General features: G+C 48.0%; 5 protein-coding genes across 5 annotated transcripts; 1 reads left to right on the top strand and 4 right to left on the bottom strand.

Moving 5' to 3' along the window:
- Positions 1–208: 208 nt before the first annotated feature.
- On the top strand, positions 209–4,141 carry EJ05DRAFT_224310 (uncharacterized protein). Its single transcript, XM_033739923.1, has 3 exons — positions 209–2,523; positions 2,728–3,956; positions 4,031–4,141. Exons 1-3 carry the CDS (start codon positions 299–301, stop codon positions 4,033–4,035), a joined length of 3,459 nt encoding a protein of 1,152 aa, XP_033595693.1. The 5' UTR covers positions 209–298; the 3' UTR covers positions 4,036–4,141.
- A 1,950-nt stretch (positions 4,142–6,091) lies between these two features.
- On the bottom strand, positions 6,092–7,855 carry EJ05DRAFT_505249 (Methylmalonate-semialdehyde dehydrogenase; the record flags this gene model as incomplete). The annotated part of the gene is made up of 3 exons (XM_033747686.1): positions 6,092–6,508; positions 6,568–7,205; positions 7,270–7,855. 3 exons carry the CDS (start codon positions 7,853–7,855, stop codon positions 6,092–6,094), a joined length of 1,641 nt encoding a protein of 546 aa, XP_033595692.1.
- A 627-nt stretch (positions 7,856–8,482) lies between these two features.
- On the bottom strand, positions 8,483–10,272 carry EJ05DRAFT_419621 (calreticulin precursor; the record flags this gene model as incomplete). Its single annotated transcript, XM_033741455.1, has 4 exons — positions 8,483–9,634; positions 9,691–9,821; positions 9,871–10,159; positions 10,228–10,272. Coding segments are annotated over 4 exons (1,617 nt in total), but the record flags the coding sequence as incomplete, so codon positions are not given.
- A 926-nt stretch (positions 10,273–11,198) lies between these two features.
- EJ05DRAFT_224047 (uncharacterized protein) lies at positions 11,199–11,781 on the bottom strand. The gene has a single exon (XM_033739922.1). It carries the CDS (start codon positions 11,645–11,647, stop codon positions 11,300–11,302), a length of 348 nt encoding a protein of 115 aa, XP_033595690.1. The 5' UTR covers positions 11,648–11,781; the 3' UTR covers positions 11,199–11,299.
- A 13-nt stretch (positions 11,782–11,794) lies between these two features.
- On the bottom strand, positions 11,795–15,424 carry EJ05DRAFT_419255 (uncharacterized protein; the record flags this gene model as incomplete). Its single annotated transcript, XM_033741454.1, has 1 exon — positions 11,795–15,424. A coding segment is annotated over one exon (3,630 nt), but the record flags the coding sequence as incomplete, so codon positions are not given.
- Positions 15,425–24,306: the final 8,882 nt, after the last annotated feature.

Below are 24,306 nucleotides of genomic sequence, written 5' to 3'. Positions count from 1 at the left end.
GCCAGCTGTCTGCCTTTGCGCTCCCTGGCTTTGACGCTCGTTCGTTGCAGGCTATCATTGGGCCCCCCCAAGCACAGTCCAACCTTTCGCTGGGCGTGCATGCAGGAGACATCGTAGTGTGATATATTTAAGCCCAACGACTCGGCTTTGCTTTGGGGATTTTTTTTTTCAATTCAACTCACACTTTGATTTTTTGCCTGCTTGCTTGCGTTTGTGTTTTTGAAGTGCGATTTGCATTGCCAAGCGTTGCATAGCCTGATTTGAGACTTGTTACACTAATCGTACAATTCTATACATCATGGGGAAGAAAGCCAACAAGAAGAAAGCCACGGCCGAACAGGCTGCAGCGAGCACGGAGATACCAGCACAGGACGCCGAGAAAGATAGTCCTGTGTCAAACAATACTCCAATATCCGAGGAGACATTGGGAGAACCGGGTCCGATCATTGAGGAGATTGTTGACGCGCCGATATCTCAGCCCCAGTCTACAGATGTCGCTCCCACGTCTTCGTTGGAATCATCCATACCCACCTCGGTCGATCAGCCGGAGGTTCACGAAGGACAAAAGCTCGATGCAGATGTATCAGATACATCTGTAAATGGACCTCCGCTGAACCCTTCAAGCACGATCATTCCGAAATCTGTCACTGTAGAGGAAGAGAAAGAAGAGCCTTCGACGAGCGCAAAAGAGCCGGCCGCAGACTTCGAACCACAAGTGACGCAGGCTTCAGTGTCGGCTATGCAGCCTCCCCAAGTAACATCGCCGGTACCACAGACTCAGCCACAGCAAGTTCCAGTATCGCAGTCAAAGTCACAGTCAGTGCCGACACCAGCTTCAGCATCAACTCCAGCGCCAGCATCGGAGCAGCAGATAGCTCCGGTGTCAGTATCCCCAGCGGAACCAGTAGGCCCGCAAGTCACTGCAACACGTAGACCCTCAAGCACGGACTCGTTTAAACGACGATCGGAAATCAACGCTGGTACTGCTTGGAAAGCTCTAGGGACTCGTTCGCATGCTCAAGATGAGACAAGTTCAACCAAGTCATACCGTAGCTCTTCCACTACCACGGAAGCAGAAGTTCTAGCAGATACACGCGAGAGAGAACACTTACGTACCAGTCGTTTACAGGATTCTATCCAGAATCCTCCTCCTCCCCCTGCACCTTCAGTCCCTCCATCTCCTATGGCACGTTTCGCTCAGCCGTTCCCTGATGTAAGACCAGCTCCACGGATCCCGGATCACTCACATCGTTACTATCCAGAAACTGTTGGGCAGCACAATCCACCTCCTTCATATTACAACCAACGACATTATGGGCATCCTGTCCAAGGAGGTCAGCCAACGCCTCCCTATCACTCCGGACACTCTTACTCGCCCATGGAGGGCTCTTATCGTGACACCATGGGTCCTCGCGGGAATGTACACGAGGACTTCTTGCACAGGCCCCCTCCAGTCCCGGGGCAGCTGCTGCTTGAAGGAGGCGATGAAGCAAACAAGATTATTGGCCAGCTGTCCTCCACTATCCCTGAGATTCAGCGTCTCATGGCTCGCTACCACGAAACACAGGGCAAGCTCGGAGAGCGGGAGGAACGCATTCGCGAGGCCGAGGCCAAGCAGGAAGAAATTTTGAGACAACAGGATGAGAAACTCAGAGACCAGTATGAGTACATATACTCCTTACGAAGGGACTTGGACTCGGCTCGAACGCTACATGCCGCAGACAGTGATAAATTCCGGCACGAGCTTGGCAACTTCCAAGACCAGCAGAGAGGGCTGCAGGATCGCATCAGGGAGGCGGAAGTCAAGAGCAAGGACCTTGAAGGACTTAAAGCCCAGTCAGAGGCTCAGATCGCTGCGCTCGAGAAGGAGAAAGCATCGTTGGACAAGGCTATACCTGAGGAACGCGAGCGACTGATGAAGGAGTTTGACGAGTGGAAGATTAAGGCCAAGGAAGAAGCCGACGCGCAGCATATGGCAATCGCCTCAGCGCTGCTTGACAAGGAGAAAGACCATGAAGCGGAGCTCGCGAAGAAGATGGACGAAATGAAGCAAATCCATGACAGCAACACCCAACAGCTGGAAGAGCAGTTTGCAAAGACGAAGACTGAGCTAGAATCACAAGTCACTCTACTCCGCGGCGAGCTCGACGACTCGATCAAAAGGGCGAACGAGCTGGCCGCTGATCATGAGACGCTGAAGCAGACAGCAGCTGATCACCAAACGAAAGTTGAAGACTGGGAAGTGGAACGAACGAAGATGAGAGATGAGTGGGAAGGGGAGCATACACAAGCCAAGAACGGCTGGGACACGGAGCGGCAGCAGCTACAGCAGCAGAATGAAGAGCTGACGAAGAATCTCGCAACTGCACAGCAGGGTTGGGATCAAGATAAGCTCAAGTTGGAGGCCCTAGTCTCAGAGCTTCGCCTGGTTTCAGAGACTCTTGGGTCGGAGAAAGAGCGGCTGTCAAAACTTCTATCAGCGTCTGTGACTACTGATCTCAAGAGCAAGGGGGATGCGTACTAGTAAGTGATGCTTTGGTCTTCGGTTCCGTGTTTTGCATTTATACCTTCTGGTCCATCGACACTGGCCTTTATTGTGTATTCTTCGGTAGATGTTAGGTACGATACCCTTGAATGAACGCGCTCATCTTTTCTCTTACATGGCCTTGCCCACTGGATCCTGGTAAATTACCGCCAGAGCTCTCATCACTAACTGCAAGCCTCTAGCAAAGATGCCCTAGAGACACTCTGTCGTCACACCTTGCAACTCGCCAACGAACACTTTGACACTTGCCCACCAAATCTTTCTGCAGAGACCACTTCAACGATCCCCTCGGAGCTCCCACCCTTTCTCGCCAACACACCCCCTGCCAAGCACGTTCGCACAGCATACATAGCCCACCTGATCTCCACAATCCTCACCCGCCGCATATTTTCCCCCTTCCTTTTCAGCCTACCCCGGTCCGACACCGCCACCGACACCCTGCTCGCATCCATGAGCTCCCATCTCCAGCTCAAAAGCACAAAGAAAGAGGCCATCTGGCGCCAGCACACCCTGACAGCCGCATTCCAGTGCGACGGTGCAAAGGCACAGATCAACAGCGTCGCAGGCTCGGTCGTGGAAGACATCACCGCCGCACTCAAGCCGTTCGCGCTGCCTGCAGCACGGAGCGACGTCAATGCCGCCGTGCGACGGATCGTCAAGCTAGCGGCAGAGACGTGGCGATTGGCGCGACTGGAGCGCGACTGTATCACTGCATCCATGGGTGACGCGCCTCCTGGCGCCGCTCTATGGCTGCCGTACGACACGAGCACGGCTACTCTGGAGGGCGACGTGAGCCTCAGCCGCTGCGCGCCTGACATGCCCGCGCATGCGAATGCAGACGCCAAAGTCGTGCTCCGCGTATTCCCCAGCTTCCGGCGCGCGCCGACGCCGCGGGAGATGAGGCTGACGGACGAGGAAGCGGATGACAAGGGATGTGTTTACAGCTGCGGGCTGGCGCTGTATGAGGATTCCGACGTTATTGTGGAACGACGGGAGGAGCTTGGCCGGACGCTGGATCTGGAGAGTATCGTGCCGGAGAAGGCTGTGTCGGTGGCGTCGAGGGCGCCGTCTGTGGCCGCCGGTACGACGGCTGTGCTGGCGCCGAGGGAGAGCGTTGTTGGGTCGGGGAGTGGACGGGCGGAGAGCGCGGCAGGCTCGCAGACGGGGAGCGTGAAGCCATATTCTAGGATTCTTGTGCCGCCGAGTGCGACGTCTGAGAAGGGTGGGTCGGTGAGCGGCTCGCCGGCGGGTTCGAGTGTTGGGTTACTGTCGGCTGCGAGATCTGCGCTGGGGTCCAGCGTCAAGTCTGCCGGTTCTGGTCGAGCGGCGTCGGTGAAGTCGGGGGTTGCGAAGGCGGACGAGGAAAAGGCTGGTGCTGCAAAGCCAGAAGCACAGGGTGACAAGGTAAAAGGTGAGAAGCCAAAAGCTGAAAAGACAAAGGCCAAGAAGCCAAAGGCTGAAGAAGCAAAGACTGAAGAACCGAAGGCTGAAGAACCGAAGGCTGAAGAATCGAAGCCAGAGGAGCCAAAGGCTGAAGAAGCAAAGACTGAAGAGCCGAAGGCTGAAGAAGCAAAGCCAGAGGAGCCAAAACCTGACGAGCCAAAGGTTGAAGAGCCAAAACCTGAAGAACCAAAGCCTGAAGAGCCAAAGACTGAGGAAGCAAAGCCGGAAGAAGCAAAGCCTGAAGAAGCAAAGACTGAAGATGCAAATCCGGAGGAAGCAAAGCCGGAGGAAGCAAAGCCGGAGGAAGCAAAGCCTGAAGAACCAAAGCCCGAAGAACCAAAGCCGGAAGAAGCAAAGCCTGAAGAAGCAAAGACTGAAGACGCAAAGCCTGAAGAACCAAAGCCCGAAGAACCAAAGACTGAAGAACCAAAGACTGAACAACCAAAACCGGAGGAACCAAAACCTGAGGAGTCCACCCCCGAAGACCCAACAAAGCCCGAAGAACCAAAGGACGAAGACGAAGAACCCCCCCTTCCCACCCCATCCACAACCTCCACCCCCGCCCCCCCAATCGCCCTCCCAAGAACCTACCCCCCCTCCCCCTCGCACATCTCCCTCATCCCCTCCAACCCCTTCGCCACCCCAACCGCCTCCCAAGCCCCCGCCCCCCTAACCCCACAAACAACCCTGAACCTCACACGCTCTCCTCCTTCTCCTTCTCCCTCCAACCCCGCCGCGGCTGCATCTGCAACCTCGTCAAATTCATCGTCCCGCCCGCACACCCACCGCACGATAAGCGCTACATACGGCGCACCGCCGGGCTCGGTGCCTGCTGTGCCTACGCCGAAGAGCTCGGCTGGGTCGTTGCGGAAGGGGGGGTTGGCGTCTGTGTCTGCGTCGAAGTCTGTGTCGAAGTCTGCGTCACACCCGAAATCAACAAGCTCAATCTCAAACCCGAAATCCGCCCCCGCTTCAAACTCAAACTCGAAATCAACAGCGAAATCAAATCCAACAAGCACAAGCACAAGCACAAGCACAAAACCAACAAGCACAACCCGCCCCATCCCAATCCCCATCCCAAACAAGGCGAGCGTGTCTTCCTCGTCTATCGCGTCGCTGAGCGAGGGGATGATACGGGGGTCGGTGTCGGGGTCTGCGGGGTCTGCGGGCTCGGGATCCGGGTCGGGGTCGCCGGGCCGGCTGGGTAGGTTTCGGTGTGATGATTGGCATGCTGCTGTTAGGGGGTTGTATGATCCGTTTCCTGAGGGGAGGGGGGTGCGGAGGGGGAGTTAGATGTTGGATGTTTGATGTTAGAGGGAGGGGGATGGGAAATGGGAGATGGGAGAGGGGGTTACGACGGGGTGAAGGGCGGAGTTATAAAGGAGGGGAGTTAAGGGGGGAACGGGAACGGGAAGGGAGGGGAGGAGTTAAGGGGGGGAGTTATAAAGGAGGAAACGCGAAGGTAGGGGATGGGGAATCGAAGAGGGGGGATTGATACAATGTCTTTCTTTTGAGGATTTCTTTTTGTTTTTGTTACGAGTGGGTGAGTGGGTGTATGGTATGTACATGTAAGAGGATGTAAGAGGAGAGGAGAATGTAGAAATGTAGAAGACAGGACATGTATTTGCTTACAAGAATGTACGTTTGGATACGAGAATGTATGTTTGGATATGAAGAGGGGGATGGAGGAGGAGTGTGTAGGTGGCTCCGGGGTATAGATACATACACTATACACATATACACATATACCTATAGACAACCACTCTAGACCACTCCTTTGGTATCCTACTTACCGTCTTACATGCAAGGTGGTAGTAGGTGTAGATGTAGGTGGTAGGGATAGACATGGTAGGAATGGTAGCAGAGCGCCGTGCGTGTTCCTGTTGGTAAATATATAGTCTTATCCTAATTCGTTCGGAAGAGAAGATGGTCTGTTTTGCACGACGGCATCGCATGTATACACTACACACCCACACGTGTTCGATCATCCAACACAGATCACAAGTTTCTCCCTTTTCTTCTTCTTCATTTGTTCCCAAAGAGAAGGAAGCACATATGTATGTATATACATATGGACACACTCACATGCATCAACCCCAGCCCCTAAACCTGCGTCGGCATAACCGTCTCACCGCGCTGACTCGTCGCATCCTCGCTGCGCCAGAGACTCGTGACCGTCTTCTGCTGCGTATAAAACAGCATACCCGGCTTGCCGTAAAACGTGTTTGCGCCCCCGCCCGCAATGCTCTTCTTGTTGCCCGTGAAGCTGAACATGGGCAAGGGCACGGGGATGGGCACGTTGATCCCAATCTGGCCGGCCTCGATCTCGCGCTGGAACCGCCCCGCCGTGGCGCCGGAGCGGGTGAAGATGGCGGCGCCGTTGCCGTACTCGTTTGCGTTGATGGTGGCGATGGCGTCGTCGATGGTCGGCACGTTGAGGCAGACGAGGACGGGGCCGAAGATTTCTTCCGTGTAGCACTTCATGTGTGGCTTTACGTTTGCGATGATGGTTGGGCCGACCTTTGATGTATCGTCAGTGAGGAATATTCCACGCAGGAGAGCACGCATGCGTGACTTACCCAGTTGCCGTTGGGGTACTTCTCGGGCTTGTAGCCGCGGCCGTCGAGAAGGATCTCGGCGCCCTCGTCCTGCGCGCTCTGGATCAGGTCCTCGATCCGCTTCTTGGACTGCGGGCTGATGACAGGCCCGAGATCGGCACCCTTTTCGAAGCCGCCATTCACACTGAGTGCCTTGGCGCGCTCCGCAATATCATGAACCCATTCCTTGGTCTCGCCGACCAGGACAAGCGTGCTGAGAGCCATGCAACGCTGGCCAGCAGCGCCGAATGCCGCACCAGCGATGGCGTTCAAAGCGTGGTTCTTGTTGCAGTCGGGCAGGACAGCAGCGTGATTCTTTGCGCCCAGGTTGGCTTGGACGCGCTTGCCATTGGCCGAGCCGCGAGCGTAGATGTACTCGCCAGCCTTGTTGCTACCGACAAAGGAGATGGCCTTGATGGCCGGCTCGTCGATGATGAAGTCGACGGTCTTGGCCGAGCCGTGAATTATATTTACCACACCTGGCGGGAAGCCGGCTTTCTCGCACAATTCCGCCAATATCATGGCGGCGCCAGGGTCGCGCTCGGAAGGCTTGATTAGGAGGGTGTTACCGGTAATGGTCGCGATGGGGATAGACCAGAGAGGAATCATGGCTGGGAAGTCTGGACATTCATGTCAGTCGAGCCCTTTCATACGTAGCGACCGCGCTGGGTGAAGTCCACTCACTGAATGGGCAGATGGCAGCAACAACGCCCAATGGTTCTCGATAGCTCCTCGTCTCCATGTCCTTTGCAACCTCGAGCACCTCTCCCGTCATCTGCGTCGTGATGCCACACGCAGTCTCAGCGACCTGTAGACCACGGAGCACGTCACCCTTGGCGTCTGCAACCGTCTTGCCCTGCTCAAGCGTGATGCTGGCAGCCAGTCTGTCCCAGTGCTCGCGGATCAAGCCCACAAACTTGAACATAATCTGCTGTCTGGCAAGCAGACTGGTCCCCTTCCACCCCGGGAACGCCTTCGAGGCGCTCTCCACAGCCGCCTTTAGCTCTTCATCCGTCGACTGTGGAACACGAGTCACCAGGTTATTTGTGGCGGGGTCGTGGAGGTCGATCCACTGTGTAGCCTTTGACTCGACAAATTGGTTGTCGATAAAGTTCGTCGTGTCTTTTGGAGACTGGATCTGTTCGTGCGAGGTCGGGTAGGAGCTGGCGGTCGAGGGAGCAGTACTTGTGCCGGCCGGTTGAAGCTGGTTTGCCGTTGCATGGAGACGACGAGCTCCACTGGCAGTCGAAGAGCTGGACGGAGCAGTCATTCTGGCGGATAAGATAGCTCGACGAGGGTGAATGGATGTACGCGGGCTGAGAGAGGCTATTGTTCGTGCAGCAGCTCGACGAGCAGCCATCATTGTCGAAGCAAAGAGAGAAAGGGAAGAGAAGAGTGCGCAAGGCACAACAGAAAGCGACCAATTGACTAGCAGTACGTATTAGTATCTGCGTCTGCACCGAAGATCGCGAATAGCATATAGTAGCGTGGGGACAGTCGGCTGAGTGTCCGCTATCGCTCTGGCCAGCCAGTACGTCGATGTGTGGGGTTTAGATGTAATTACATATAGACGTCCCGAGGTCCCATATGCCGATGACAGCCGCACTCACCGATCGCACGTGACTTCACCACACTTTAGGGCCGTAAGGATGTGTACTGTATTTCGGAAAAGGGGACAACAATGCGCTATCATACAAGACCCTTAGCACCCAGACACTCCAAAATGATGCACCTGCCCGAAGACAGTAGTCAGGTAATAGGTTTTAAATGCATGCTCACTTCCACGTTAATATACCCCAAGCCGCCTGTGTCTTATATCCTCCTCTCTCTCTCTCTCGCGCAGTTAAATAACTCATCTCTCCCCAATTAATGCCTGCTGCACGTCCTACGAGGCGGTCGAGCGGGTAGTGCGCTTGTTGAGCTCTGCCTTTGCAGTCTCTGCGCCAGATGCCACCGCTGAAGCAGTCTTGTCCTTTGCGTCCTTTGCGGTGTCCTGAGCCTTCTTGGCAGCGTCTTTGACCTGCTGCTTCGAGGGCGCAGCACCGGAGGCGAATAGAGAGACAATGGCGAGGAGGAGAGCCACAACGGTGGCTCCGATGGCACCAGCGACTTCGGGAACGAACTTGACGGCCTCGAGTGGGTCGTCCTTGGCAATAGAGATGAAGAGGTTCACCTTCTCCTGGATATATTTAATTGGGTCGTCCATGAACTTGAGATCAGAGGGTGAGACAGGAGGCTCGACCTTGGGCTTGTTAGCCTCCTCTTCAGCCTTCTCCGAGGCAATCTTGATGTCAAAGGTCTCCGCCTTCAGTTTTTCGGCGTCTTCAATAGAGTGTCCGATGTAGATGTTGTCAAATAGGATGTCGTTGGACATTGTCCAGAGTTCAAAACCGATAGCACCCATGGGCTCAAAGTTGGCCGGGGCCTTGTCCTCGAAGTAGTCGGGGTTCTTGATCTTGCGGGGAGCCCAGACACCCTTGTAGGCCGGGTTGTCAATGTACGGGGCAGTCCACTTGCCCTTGTATTCAGGATTCTTCTTCATAGGTGATTCCCACTTGCCACAACCCGATGCTTCCTGGCACTTGGGGTTCTGGACCTTGGGGGCTTCCCAGTCACCATCCTCCTCATCATCCCAGTCCTCGGGCTTCTCGGCCTCTGGGTCAGGAACAGTAAGGGGCTCATCTTCAAGCCAGTCCTCAGGCTTCTCAGCCTCCTCGTCAACAATCTCGTAAGGAGCCTCCTCGTCCCAATCCTCGGGCTTGGTGGCCTCTGGGTCAGGAATACGAGCCTCGTCAACCCAAGTGTCGGGCTTGGAGTCCTTGGGGTCATCAATCTCCTTCTCAGGGTTGACGGAGGGCTTGAAGTCCTCAAGAAGAGTTCCGTTCTTGACCGATTCGCCATCAATCAGGATCTGGAAAGACTGGTCGGGCTTGACGTATAGGGTGTAGAGGGAGGTGGTCTTGACAATCTTGGCTGACGGAGAACTCTTCAAGTGCTTCTCCTCGTATTCACCAGTCTTGGGGTTCTTGTGTCGGAAGATGAAGTGGACCTTTTTTTTTTCAAGTTAGTGAAAATGGTCCAATGGACATGCGAATTCCTACAAACCTTGTTGGTGGAACCACACTTGTCAGGACCGAACATGATGATGTAAGGAGAGGCGTTTGAGAATTCCTCAGCGTGGAGAGCCTTGTTGTCTTGGAGAAGCTTCATGTAGGCACCACCACAGTCGAGTCCATCTGCGCATTGTCAGCACGAATCGGAGACGAGGAGTATGACAATACTCACTCTGGAGCTTGACTTCGTATTGCACAACCAGGGTCTTGCCCTTGTTGTCAATCTTCTTGGGGAACTTGGCCGAGATGGCGTGGTGAGCGGCCTTGTCCTTGACAACAAGACCTTTGTCTCCCTCAATTCCCTTGTAGATGTAAGGCTCCTCCGCTGCCCAGGTACCAACATAGGCCCATTCCTCCTCGGAATCCTCCTTGTCGTTCTCCTTTTTCGCAGACGATGGCTTCCATCGGCTCTCCCAGTCGTCTGTGAATTGCTCAAAGAAGGGTGCTTTTAGGACGGTAGGCTGGCGGCCGGTATTTAGTACTTGGGATTGTGCGCCATAGGACAGGTGAGCATTAATCAATAACTTACGGTGAACGTCGGCTTGGAGACGATTGACGCAGACGCAGACTCAGCTGCCGAGGAGACGGATGAGGCAGCGTCGGCGACCTTGTCCTCCAGGTCCTCTGCATGAGCACCGCCTGCAAGAAGCAGAGCGGGCAGAGCAGTAGAGAGAGCAGATTGAAACCTCATCTTGCAGGCAATCGTCTACTATGTAACGAGACGATAGTAGGGGAGATGTCCAAAGAGGAAGATATGGAGATCAGAAGGATTGATCTTGGGTGGCTGGGCGGATTTAATAGTAGATTAAGTTGTGCGGACCCGGAATGTAGTAGACAGGTGTCCAGTTCGCGATAGCTTTCGGCGTCGGCTACGCCAAGCTTTCCACTCAATGATCCCTGGTTCCTTCCCCTCAGCAACGGTACATAGTAGTTATTATACCAAACCACACTCTCTTCTGTTAAATGTTTAGAACATCAGTGAGTGAAAAGGCTTCTCATAGCAATAAACATTCTACCAAAGCACGGTGTCGTCGGGCTCACATCAATTCACCATGAAAATCATTACTTTCTCTTGCAAACTCGTAGTCATACTGTCAGTAGTTGCCGAAGCCTGCTTTGGAAGCACATGGAAGCAGAAGCTATTACTGGCCCAGGTTTATGGATTACGCCCGCTTCCAGCTTAGCTGCATTCTTATGATCAGGTCTTTGTTAATGCGGCGATTCATCTCGCTAATTAATAGCAGTAATTCTTAGTACTGGCCAACAAAGCACAAAGCAGTCCTTGTCTATCATCACATACTGTATCCGCTGACACCCGTGATGGAAAGAGGACACAGTTGGTGTTCCAGTAGCCCGAGCTCGAAACACAACAGGGACATGAAGCCAGATGTCATTCATACGTTTTCAAACGTGAACCGTTCTGGGTTAATTATTAGTACTTAGTACTCGTCACGATAGTACACGTCATGTATTAATTTTCTCTTTCATTTCACATTCCCTATTCCCCCCCCCCTACTTCCTACGTCCAGCTTCTCCTGGCCTGCATCTGTAATGATGCCTCCAATGCAGACACAATTGCAGTTCTACGTAATAAACAAGGGCTATTTACAACTCTGCACCTCTCCCTCCCCAGTTCTCAAGAGTGAAGTACACATTAAGTGTGGCGCATCAGTGGTATCAGCGACCAGACACACAAACGAACAACTGACACCGTATCGGGTTGCCACTAGCCCGTTACAGTTATAAAAGGGTTTGCTTTGCAGCAGGAGATGATGCGAAAAGAAGAGAAAAGGAAAATATACAAGGGGGAGTATTGCATGTTTGCAGGGCCAGAACAGTGTAAGAGGAATGTTGTCGAAAAGACGAGTTGGGGGAAAACTCGTCGAGAGCTTCCGTAGAAGTCTTGAAAACGGAAACGCCAGCAGATGCCCTCCCAGACCCATGATCATCACAAAGATGCACAGGGAGAAAATGGAAAACAGCGCGTTGCGCTAAAAAAAAAAGAGAACCAAAAACGCCCTTATCCCTTTTGTGTGTAGTCGCTCATCGAACAGTTGATAGAGCTGAGCATCTCATATCCTCGGTGAGGGATCTTTCTTCGAGAGTGTACCAAAGAGAGCCTCTGGCCTGATGCGATCCATGTTGCCGGCACCACTCATCATGTTCTGGTTGGCAGGCATGTAGCCGTCCCGCCTCCGACGCCAGCGCTCAGCAACAATGCCAGCAAGTACGATCAGAGCGATTAGACCAAGAGCTATGGCAAGCGCAATCAACACAACGAAACCAACAGCAAGGTGCCCGTCGTCGCTGGTGAAGAAGTCATCTCTTTGCACAAAGGCATGGCTGATGATTCCACCAGTGTTGCGCGAGCTCGATGAGATGATAAAGGGAGTAAAGGTTCTGCCATCGTAGAGGGCGGATGAAGCGTTGCCGTAGTTGGGAACGTTGAGCTGGCCCATGACGAGAAGGGCTCTGTTGCCTTCCATCAGGTCATTGTTGTCGTGGTCATCGGTCAACGGCATGACTTGGAGCGCACTGATGACCGTGTTCTCGCCAAGGAGATGACTGATCGACTGCCATTGACTACCATCATACTTTTGTAGAAAGGCAGACCCATTCAATGCCGTGCCGCCAGCCCAGAATTGAGTTCGATCGGCATTGGCTGCGCTTAGTGAGGTGACCGGGCCGGGCATGGCATCTGCGCCAGGGAAAGAGGTAAAGACTCGGCTTGTAGTATCGTAAGTGACCATGGTAGTCCTGTTTGATCCGGAAGTCATGTTTCCACCCATGATGAGCACGGTGTCCGTTGTCCATTGCATGACCGAGACAGAGCCTCCGATACCATCGCCAGGACGATTCCATTGATTGAGGTCAGTGCTGTATACACAGACTGAAGGACAAGCAAGTGAGCCGGCGCTTTCAAAGTCACCGGCAACATAAACATCCGCACTGTTGGTTTGAACAGCAACTGCATGAACGACAGCCTCGTTGTCATTGGCAGTCAGACCTTCAGGCTGGGGGTCGTGAAGCTTTGCGGCGCGAAGATCGTAGATGACAAGACCGTTGACATTGTCGTTGTTTACTGTTCCAGTAACACTACCGCCGGCGAAAAGTAGAGCGGCGCCGTTCCTGTCTTGAATGCCGACCGTCACAAAGGTAGATTCCGACGGAAGTTCGTCATGCAAACCCGTGACAGAGTCTGTTCCGTTGACTATGAGGATGTTTGTGATGTTGGTGCCATCGACTTGAGCGTTGAAATTTCCAGCGATGATGGTGTAATTCAGATCGTTTTCTTCATAGATGAGGCCGGTAGCAGCGCCCGTGACATTCAATCCGTTGATGGTGGCAGCTCTCTTGCGCGAAGCTTGCTGAGAAGAAGGTGTTGGGTGCAGACGGAACGGCAGTTGTTGTAGCTGTAAACCATCTGAATCGCGGAGGCCGACAGCGCCGGACGCAGCAAGTGCCTGGGAAGACACGGAGCCGGAATAGAATGGGGACGAATTGGGAACGTTGGCCATGGTGTCGAGGCGTCCCTGTAACGAGATTGTCGCAAAGTCGGTATTGTGTAGCCAGTTTGAGACGGAAGGAACCCAGATGGCAAAGCCCTGAGCATCAAATGCGGCGTTGTTGCTGAAAGCAAATACACTAGAGAAGAGACCACTGACGGCAATGCATGTCTCTGGCTGGTCCCCGGTAAGATTGAGAGGCAGTGGCAGGATGGACTGCACTATGCCGTCGACACCTGAGCCAAGGGCAGTCCAAGAGTCGTCGTTGATGGAGTAAAGGGCGATGCCGTTCAGTCCAGCCGTGCCACCGTTTCGTGTAGCAGTAAAGTTGCCACCAACAAATAGCCGGGTATCATCGTGGTAGAAGGTCATGACCTCGTTGTTCAGACCGCCTTGCGAGAGACTCGTAGCATTGCCGCCGCTGATCTTGAAGATGTTGCTAAAGGCATCGGACGTGAAGTTACCGCCAACAAACGTATCATCGCCTTGAATGGCAAGCTCCTTTACGATGGCACCGTTAGTGAGACCTTGTCCGGCTCTGTTGATAGCGGAAGAGTCTAGTTTGTTGATATCGACAGTTTGTTGATTGGGGTTGTACTCGAACAATCCTTGCAGATCTCCAGTCGATGCCGCAATCAGTTCGAATCGTACGCGCTGTGCGACAAAGACAAGATATCCCAGGTTAGGAGTCTGACCAGCAGTTGGCGATAGAGTAAGGGAAGGCTGGGAGCTGGCATCGATGAAGCCGTTGAAGATTTCGTCATACTTGTCATAGTTGTTCGTCTGCGCAAGCTCAGCAGTAACGGGCGTGTCAGAGCCAGTGTTGGCGGAGACTGAGACGCGACCACGGAAGCTACAAGTGTTGTCCTGGATACATCCCGGGGTGTAGAGCTTGATTGAATAGTTTCCAGACTGTTCGAGGTTTGGCTTGAACTGGACACTGACACCGGCGGCGGACTGTTCAGAGATGGTGTCGTTGACTCGGATGGACAGATAGTCGGAATTGGTGTTGGCGTTTGAGGGGGAGACTAGCCAGGGGCCTGTGACAGTGGCGGTGGCAGCGGCGGGACTGACGTCGTCGCATTGAGGCTCGTTGAAGCTGCTGATGGCGTAAGAATAAATGTCGTCCTGGAACAGCTCTATCCCAGCGAGGCCGGCGCCAGGGCCATACCAGTCGGAGATGTCGATACGGAAGCCATTCATGCCAATGGTGTTGACAAATTCAAAGTCCTGGGCGGTCGTGTTCCCTTCCGGGAGAGGGCAGGTGGCGTCACAGTAAGCCCGTTCGCCGTCTTTATTAATGTATGTAAAGTTCATGATGCCGGTGTCAGGCAGAGCAGTGTAACGCCATGTCTTTGTCCCTCGTCCCTCGATCTTGGTATTGTACAGACGAAGCAGCGATGGCTGGAAGCCAAAACGGAAGTTGTCTTGCCAGGTAGCGGGCGAGTTGTCGGCCGCAAGCCAAGTGTTTCCAGAACCATCAGAATCTGCAGTCTTACAGATGATGTTGCGAGGATCGCCAAAGCCGTCGCGCTGGATGGAATTCGTGGCAGTGACTTGACCGGACGCGACTGGAATGACCTGGGTATCGTTCTTCTTTGTGCCAGTACTGTTGTTTCCAAGACCGTCAAAAGCACCACCAAAGATAAAGTTGCCGTTTGAAGCTTTTATGATGGAGGTGACTGGTTTGTTGAAGCCCTGGAAAGGCATATTCGTCCATTGACCGGTCCAGATGATGGCGTTTGTCGAATTCAGACCTTGGAACTCACCACCAACATAGACGTAGCCAGAATCGTCATCGCAGTATAGCGCAGCGACCTTCCCCGACAAGCCTGGAAGAGGAGTGACTTCGCCAGTGTCTACGTTGATGTTCGCGACGCCCTGCGAGTTGATGCCTCCGACGCTGGTAAAGTTGCCACCGACGACCAGACCTTGCAATTCACCGTTTATAAAGTATGGACACATAGCCTTGATGTGCGCATCGGCGAGCGAGATGGAGGCAAAGGCGCCATTGGGGAAGCGCGACAGCAGCGACTGCGAGCCGTTTGTATAGTAGCTGTCTTCATTCTGCTCGAGGTATTGGAAGAGCGATAGACCGTCAAAGTCACCGGCGAAGGCAACACGACCGAGGGTATCGAGTCTGAGGTTCGACGAGGGCGCGGGCGTGAAGTTGAAGGCGGCGACGGGCGAGGCGAGAAGAGAGGATAGGGCGATGATGGATATTAGAGTCGTAGTCGCAAAGTAGGCCGACCTGGAGGCCAGGCGCGAGGAGAGCTTCCTCATGGCCCAATGTCCGGACGACAATGGAGGCGGCGAGAGGGAGAAGAAATGATGGAGGGTTACCAACTCTACCGTGGTAAAGTGGTGTAGGCCTGTCGTCGCACTCGTGGGGTGGTGGGAGAGGGACGAAGAAGGACAGTCGGATCAGAAGGACAGTGAACAGCAGCAGTACATGACGGACTGCCGCTCTAGAAGGAGGGAGTGAATTAGCGTGTGAAGGCAGGGGCGGGCGATTGGAGTGAAGGAGCAAAGCAAGTAAAGCGAAAAAAGCGAGTGGTGGTGGTGATCGGCAGCGGGAAAAGACAGCGATTTTAGACGTGGCCTAAGGGAGAAAGCGATAGCGTGTCTAGGTAGTGGTGGTAGTAGCTGCAGATGGACAGAAAGAAGCGTGGCCGAGCGAGGCGCAGTAGTGGAAAGAAGGGAATCTTCTTTCTGAGTGATGTTGTTGAATAACGAGTGACTGTGCAAAGAAGCAGAAGCAGTAGAGATGTGTGTTATGGAACAAAGCAAGTAGCAAAGCAGAAGAGAGCGAAAAGAGTGAATGGACGAGGATGTAGGAGGGAGGGAGAGAGTGTGTGAGGGAGATGTGAGAGAGAGAGAGTGTGAGAGTGTGTGGTGTGTGTGTGGATGTGACACAGTGTGGGTGTGTAGTAAGTAGGGTTGACTGCCGTGCGTGGGCGTATTCGACAGTGCACAGGCAGGTATGTTGTATACCGTCGCCCCCTAAAGTGGCAGCTAATAGGCGGGCAATGGGCATAGAAACGCCCCCCCCCAAAGCCGCAATCCCAGCTGCCTCCTCCTCCCCTGCCAGCCGCCTCTTTCTTTTCTTCCAACAGTTCCCAGGCGACACTCGAACACTCAACTCGCCTCGACTCCAACTAATAAGCCGGAGAGAGAGACAGTTGATGCAATTTCGCCCTGTCCAATCGCATCTCGCCATCCTCCGCGCCATGTCCCACCAGCCAAACTATATGCAGTCAAGCCTGGCCCAATTATTCTGGCTTCCAACCTTCCATCCGGCCCACTGTGTCATTCATCTTCATTCTTGACCACGACAACGAGCTGCATTGCATTGGGAGGATCAAGTATCTTAATTAATTGTCTGCCCGTGCGTCACGCCTCTACGACCTCAGTGTTCTTTGTACATATACTCTTGCCATTCATCCACCACTATAAATAACACATCACCATACATACCTACCGCACAACCATCCTAAATCGACCGAAGCTGTTCTGTGGCGTCAACGTTGACTATTGCCCTGCCTACTACTACACACAGTCCGTTCACGACCCGTTCACGCCCCCTTCCTTCCAAGCCTCTCTTTTCCCCCTAAACTCGGACCCCGGTCAATCCGAAGACGACGACCACGACATTTTGTCCGCATGATGGATCACATAATAATTAGGGGGTGTTTGAAAACTCACGTCGATTTTTAACCTTTAAAAAAACCTTATTTACTAGTGTATAGACGGCGTCCGTATGCCACCCGTTAATAGTCTTATATTAGTTTAACCTCTAGAGCGACTGGGTATTTGAAATCTGGCTAAAGGTTAGCTTACTTAGTAATTAGTTAGTAATATAACCTTAAGGCGGGGTAGTATATATACTATACCTCTAACCTTAAAAATAAAGTCATACCTTTATATACTAAGTTAAGGTATAAAAATAGTAATATATACGCCTAACGACGTTATTAACCCTCTACTACTAGTAGATAAATCGTCTATAAGTACTAAATCATCTAAATCTATTAAGAAACTAAAAAGTATACTTTTATATAAGTAGTAACTAGATAGTAGTAAGGACTCTAACGTGCCCTTATCTACTAATACTATTTAATTACTATCTAACTCTTTATTATCTAGTTTAAAATATAGGCGGAGTAATACTATAGATCTATAGGTGTCTATCTCTTTACTAAAGAGGGTAGTATCTAGTAGAGGGAAACTAAAATATAAAGGGCGGATATAGACGACACCGGCGATTAAGGTCTAGTTCTATAATTTTCTATTAAGGAAACTTAGCCTTTAAAGTAGTGGTAGAACCTTTCTAAAGACTATATAGATAGCTATAGAAATAGAGATAGAAAAGGACTTACTATTTAAGTTAACTACCGCGATACTAAAGTCGAAGTTCGGTACCTAGAAGAAAGCCTTTAAGCTATAGAATAAGCACCTAAACGCGCTATTAGGATGGTAGTAGAGTAATAGACTAGGGATATACTAGACGGATTCTAAGGCTATAGATAGATACTTCGCTAAGTATAAGGATTATAGAAGGTTTAGACGTAAAGGTCTATCTTACCTTAAGTTACTTAAGTAAATATTTAGAGATATGGTAGCTACTAGCCACTACTTACGAATAATTAGGTATACTGTCAGGCACGTGCCTGCTAGTTGATTATACATGTGTGCAGTAGTCGTATATAAGTAGTGTGCTCCACCCTTGAAGTAGTAGCTTCAAGATTCGGTCCTTTTGGTGTAGTTGGTTGGTGCGTGGAGCCCGCCTCCTTACATATACTATTAAGGCGCTAATTAATATTAATAATAAGGGTAGTAATAAGGAGACTTACTATAATAACTCTAATAAAGATAGAGATAAGAATAAGGACCGGATTAAGGATCGTAAGTATTAGGACGGGAACTATAACGGACCTATATAGACTATTCTAATCCATGTAGCCACGTAGTAGCTAGAGCTAGGTTAAGTTAGCTAAGTTAAGTAAGGTTACTATATAAGTAGACCATATAAACCGATTCCTACTCGTTAGAAATCAACCTCGTATAAGAGTAAGATTACTCTATAAATATATTCCTATATCTCTCTATAAACTATTAGACTACTATCCTACGTCTTTACTCTTTATATTTTAATTTCTCTCTATATAGCACGATAGCAGCTTATAGAGATAGCTTCTACTACGCGCTATAATACCCGTAGCACTACCTTATATAAGAGACTCTCTCTAAATCTAAACGAAGAGAATAGTCTCCCTATAACCACCTCTACTAATAAGTATACCCTATAGGCTATTATATTAATAACTAGTATAGTATTCCGTATAACTATGGAAGATTACCTAGATAATAAGGAAGGAGTCCATTATACTCTATCGCGGTCTAGTTTATACTATACTAGACCCATCCTTACTATAAGACTAGACCCTATTAATATTAATGAATTAAGTCGTTAGAACCGACTAACGTTAACCACGCCTTATAATAATATATATACTAAGCTATACGCGGAGAGGTAGCGTTAGGCTTAGCTCGAGTAGTAACTTTATAAACTTAATAAAGCGCGAGGATAAACCGCTAGACTCGAAGCCGTACTACGCGCTTTAGTACTAGTAGTAACTAATCTATACTAATATAGATTAACTTAAGCCGAAATAGTCTAACTAAGTCTATTACTATCCTAGTTACCTTAGCCTAAGAAACTACCTTACTTCGACGGTAAAACCAGGAGAAGCTTTTATAAATAGGCTTATTAGTATAGCTGATTCTTCTATCTATTCACGAACGATAGTAATAAGATTAGATTTATATAGAACTACCTAGACCTAATACTATCTAAACGTTAGATAGTATATCGAATTAAACACCCTAAGGATACGTATAACTAGGACACGTTTACTAAATTCCTTCTTTAATACTTTGGCGATAGAGCTAAGCGACACGAATAGACTTAGAGCTATATCTTTAAGACTTAATAGCGAGAGAGATAATCCCCGTTATAACTCCTTAAATACCTCCGACCTCTTTAGAGAGAAGCTAAGGAAGATCGCATGGTTCGATAATACGATAACTTTAAAAGGTCCCTTAACCCGAGCGTAAAGGAACGCATCGACCTTATAATATCTATCTCTACTAACCTTTAGGTACTCGCGAATCTCGTAGAATAATATTAGCGTATAATAAATAACTAAGGTTATATAGACGCATGACTATCTCTATTAATCTAATCCGATATAAAATCGTCTAAAGAGGACCGGTTTAGTAATAGATCGCGCGGAATACCTCGTGGGTGCTACCACTCTACGAACTCGAGAAGACGAGGCCCGTACCACGGATCTTTCTACTAGTTAATATATCGAGACGCGAGAAACGACTTATATAAATAACCTAAAGTCACCTACTATACCTATAGTAGAATAGACTATATAGTACCTAAGTACCGCTTAGGGAAACCACCGAATACTAATATAGATACTAAGTTAGTTATATACTATAAGTACTAGTAGCTAGGATACATCGTGTCTAACTACCCGGTATATAATATAAAAAACTAACTATCTATAAGGAACCCTCGCGACTTATAGACGTAACTAAAATAGAGGGATAACTAGCTAACTAGTATATTAAACTATAGGCTAGACCTATTAAGGTCCCTTATGGATAACATTAGACTATAATACTTAATAGCGGTTTAGCTACTAACGTTATATCGACTTAACGAGTACGAGAACTTAACGTTAATATTTAAGTACTAATAGATACTACCTTCTATAGTATCGACGGTCCTATTAAATCATAGAGTATCTATACTATTAAATATGGTATCTAGGACAGCGGGGGGAAGTAGAAACCCTACTACTTAACCTTTATCGTGGTAGATAGTCCCTTTAATATAATTCTCGGTATACCGTGGCTCGAAAAATATAACCTAAAACTAGACTTTATCTAGAAAATAGCTGGCTAGCGCATGTACCTACTATAATAGAACCTAGTATAGCTAGTCGACGACGAATAATTCTAGAAGGACTATAAAAAGATAATCTCCGCTATCTACGTCCTCTTACTTACTTAAAATAGAGAGCTTAGTATTAAAGTGGACGAAAACCTACTATATTAGTATAAAATATACTAATATATCGTGTTAGCGATCGACTCGTCCGAATTACCTTAATACTAATCTACCGACCTTACTATTAACCTTGAAGATAGTTAATAACCCCTATACGGACCTATCTACCCTCTATTAGAACCCGAGCTATAGGTTCTCCGAGAATATATCGAAAAGAACCTTACACGAGAATAGATTAGGCCTAGTATATCTCTAGCTAGAGCTCTAATCCTCTTTATAAAGAAGAAGGATAGGAGTCTCTATCTATATATCGACTACTATAGCCTAAATAATATCACGCGAAAGAATCGTTATCTACTACCTCTTATCTCTAAGTCTATTAATAGACTAGAGCGCGCGAAGATCTTTACTAAGCTTAATCTACGCGACGTCTACTACCGCCTACGTATTAAGAAGGGCGATAAGTAGAAAACAGCGTTTAGGACCCGTTATAGATACTTCGAGTACATAGTAGTCCCTTTTAGACTAACTAACGCGCTAGGAACCTTCTAAGCGTATATTAATAACGCGCTAGTAGGCCTACTCGATACGACGTGCATTATATACCTTAATAATATTCTTATCTTCTCTAATAACGAAGAAGAACACATCTAGCACGTACGCGTAGTCCTAGATAGGCTAGAAAAATATAAGCTATATATTAAGCTATCTAAATACGAGTTCCACTAGGACTACGTTAACTTCCTTAGCTTCGTTATTACTAATTAAGGTATAACTATAGAAAGGGATAGGGTCGCTACTATCGTGGACTGGCCTAAACTAAAATCGGTTCGAGATATATATGTCTTTATTAGATTCGCTAATTACTACTAAAAATTCGTTAAGCATTTCTCCCGGCTAGTAGCACTACTTAACGCGCGTACTACTACTATAGATTCGTCTATTATAGTCCGTAGTAGATAGAAATAGCGTAATATTAAATCGTAGCCTATAGAATTATTAGAAGGCGAAAGGGCCTCCTTCGAGAAAATTAAAGAGGTATTTATAACTACCCTATTACTAGTGCACTTCGACCCGACTAAACCTATCCACGTTAAAACCGACGCGTTAGGATTTATAATCTTAGATATTCTCTTCTAGCCTAGACTAACTAAGTCTAAAAAGGTCTAATGGTATCTAGTTGTGTTCTTCTTACGTAAAATAGTCGATATTAAGACTAGATATACTATCTATAACTAAGAGCTACTAGTAATAGTAGAGTCGTTTAAATAGTAGCGATATTATCTTAAAGGTACTATGTATAACGTTAAGTTACTAACTAATTACTATAACTTAAAGGGGTTTATAAGCACGACGGTTTTAAACCGTTAATAGGTCCGATAGGCTAAGTAGCTTATGAACTTTCACTTTATAATCTACTATTAACCTAGAAGTATAAACCTAGCTAATAGAATATTAAGAAGACCTAACTATGAAGAAGGCGCCTAGGATTATAGTAGCCATAGGGTCCTAGAGTAGCTATAGGCCTAACTCTTAAGAATAAGGTTAGATTTTAAGTTATTAGGCGATTAGTAAGATACTAACATCGATGCTAGTAATTAAATCTCTAAGACCGAAGCCGGTAACTAAAGATATAGTACCGAAGTCCCTAGTAGGCCGTTTATTAGCGCTATCGGGAAGGGCGATAATATCTAGCATGAATATCTAATTAACCTCGCCTAGTTAATCGTGGATCTATAGAAGATAGACCCGATAGTTTTAAAGTTACGTAAAATATAGTAAGATAGGTTATTATAGACTAAAGTAGACTATAAGTAGACCTTCGTGGACGGCTTACTTTACTACGATAGAAAGTACTATATACTAACGGGTAACGCGCGATTTAACGTAGTTAGCTAATACTATAACGCTAATCTAGTAGGATACTTTAGGTATATACGTACCCTAAGCTTAATTCGTTAGTACTATTTTTAGAAAGATATACCTAAGTACGTTAAAGAATAGATAGCTACTTATCCGATTTATTAAAGAACGAAGGCCCCTAGGCATAAGCTATATAGGAATTTATAGCCTCTTTCAGCCCCCCTCTTTATATAGCAAGATGTTACTATAGACTTTATAGTTAACTTACCTCTAAGCGAGATACTTAGAATAAGTTATAATTCTATCCTTATTATCGTGGATAGACTTATAAAGATATCTAGGTATATCCTAGTATAGAAGATGATTATATCTAAAGAACTAGCGTAGGTGTTCTAGAACGAGATTATTAAGGTCCATAGTATACTAAAAAGGATCGTTATAGACCGAGGAAGTACCTTCACGTCTAAATTCTAGACGTTATTCTACGAAATAGTAAGCATAAATAGAAACATATCTATAGTATTTTATCCTTAGACGGATGGCTAGATAGAGTAATAGAATTAGACGCTTAAGGCCTACCTACGTATATTCTATAATTTCGAGTAGGACGACTAGGCCTCCCTACTAAGTATAGTAGAGTTCGTATATAATAATAGTCGTTATAGTATGATAGATATTATACCTTTCTAGGCGAACCTCGGACGTAGTCTAAGGATAGGTTTTAAGCCTTAGACGGTCTAATTTAATCGAATAATAGACGTGAACGTCCACGCTTAGGAATTAGCGATTAAAATCTTCGAAACCGTACATAACTATCACGCTATAATCTAATAAGTAAACGACTCGTATACGAAGTACTATAATAGGTTAGCTAAGGATTAGACGTATAAGAAGGGCGATAAGGTCCTTCTTAACGTCCGTAATATACGAACGTCGCGAGTAAATAAGAAGCTTAATTATAAAATGGCTGGTCCCTTCCGAATCAAACGTCGCATTAGTATAAGAGTCTATAAGCTCGACTTAGAAAGCGATATAAGAATCTATAACGTGTTCCACGTCTTACTACTTAAAAGATTTCGACCTAACGTGTATGGCCGTACTAACGTATAGTTATACTCTATTATACCCTAAGATAGACTAGAAGTGTTCGAAGTAGACTATATTATTAAATATAGAATTAATAAAGACGGTGTTTAGAAATATAGAATCCGTTAGAAGGACTATACTAAGGATAAGAATACCTAGGAACTAGCGGTATACATCTTAAGTTCTATAATAACTACGTATAAGCAAAAGATATAGAATAGTATATTATTAATATAAGTATAGCGACGTCGTAGTCGTCGTAAAAAGAAGAAGGATACCGTAGAGAACGAAGTACTAAACCAGGAAATCCAGACGCGCACTAGGAAAACTCTATATAGTAGCCCTATAATTTAAGCGTTATACGGTTACTAGACGCGAAGAAAGCGTAAACAACCATTTTAGAAACGCGACGCGATATACTATAATAGAATAATATAGAAGAGTCTAGAATAGACTAATATAGACCATTATACACGAGAAAAATATAGGACTAAGAACCTAAAAAAAGGTACCCTACCATAGAATTAAACTCTTAACACGAAATATAAAAGGTTAGAGTACCTAAACCAATAACTACTAGGCTACTAGTTCGGGTGCTCTAATAGAATTCATAGAGATAAACTAATTTATATACGGTGCCCACACTTAGGTAACTTAAGGAAAATTAGAATATAGAAACCGATAGTTATAAGCTAAGCGAGCGCACACATAATATCATTAAGTTAAGAATTAAATTACTAGAAACTGGCCGATAGGTATCTAAACGGTCTAAAAAGAACTAAAACGGATAAAAGCTAGGTAAACAGAGCCGGCGCGTACTACCTATAGTAGATCTAGAATATATAGAGCTAGGCATAGAGCTAACACATAGAGCTAGAACTATAGAGCTACTCCTCTATCTTATTATCCGTCCTAATCTCTAGTATAGTTCTCTCTAACCGTACGATATAGTAGCGGAGGACGACGACCTTAGCCTCTAGAGTAATAATCTAATCTATTAGAGCCTAGAGGGAAGAGCCTTAAGTACTAGAGCGTAGCGACTAGGTCTAAAGTTAGCTAATATAAT

This window comes from Pseudovirgaria hyperparasitica (assembly GCF_010093815.1).
Source record: "Pseudovirgaria hyperparasitica strain CBS 121739 unplaced genomic scaffold EJ05scaffold_21, whole genome shotgun sequence".
Lineage (NCBI taxonomy): Eukaryota > Fungi > Ascomycota > Dothideomycetes > Acrospermales > Acrospermaceae > Pseudovirgaria > Pseudovirgaria hyperparasitica.
Note: the sequence above shows the minus strand (reverse complement) of the source record. Positions and strands in the feature narration are given on the sequence as shown.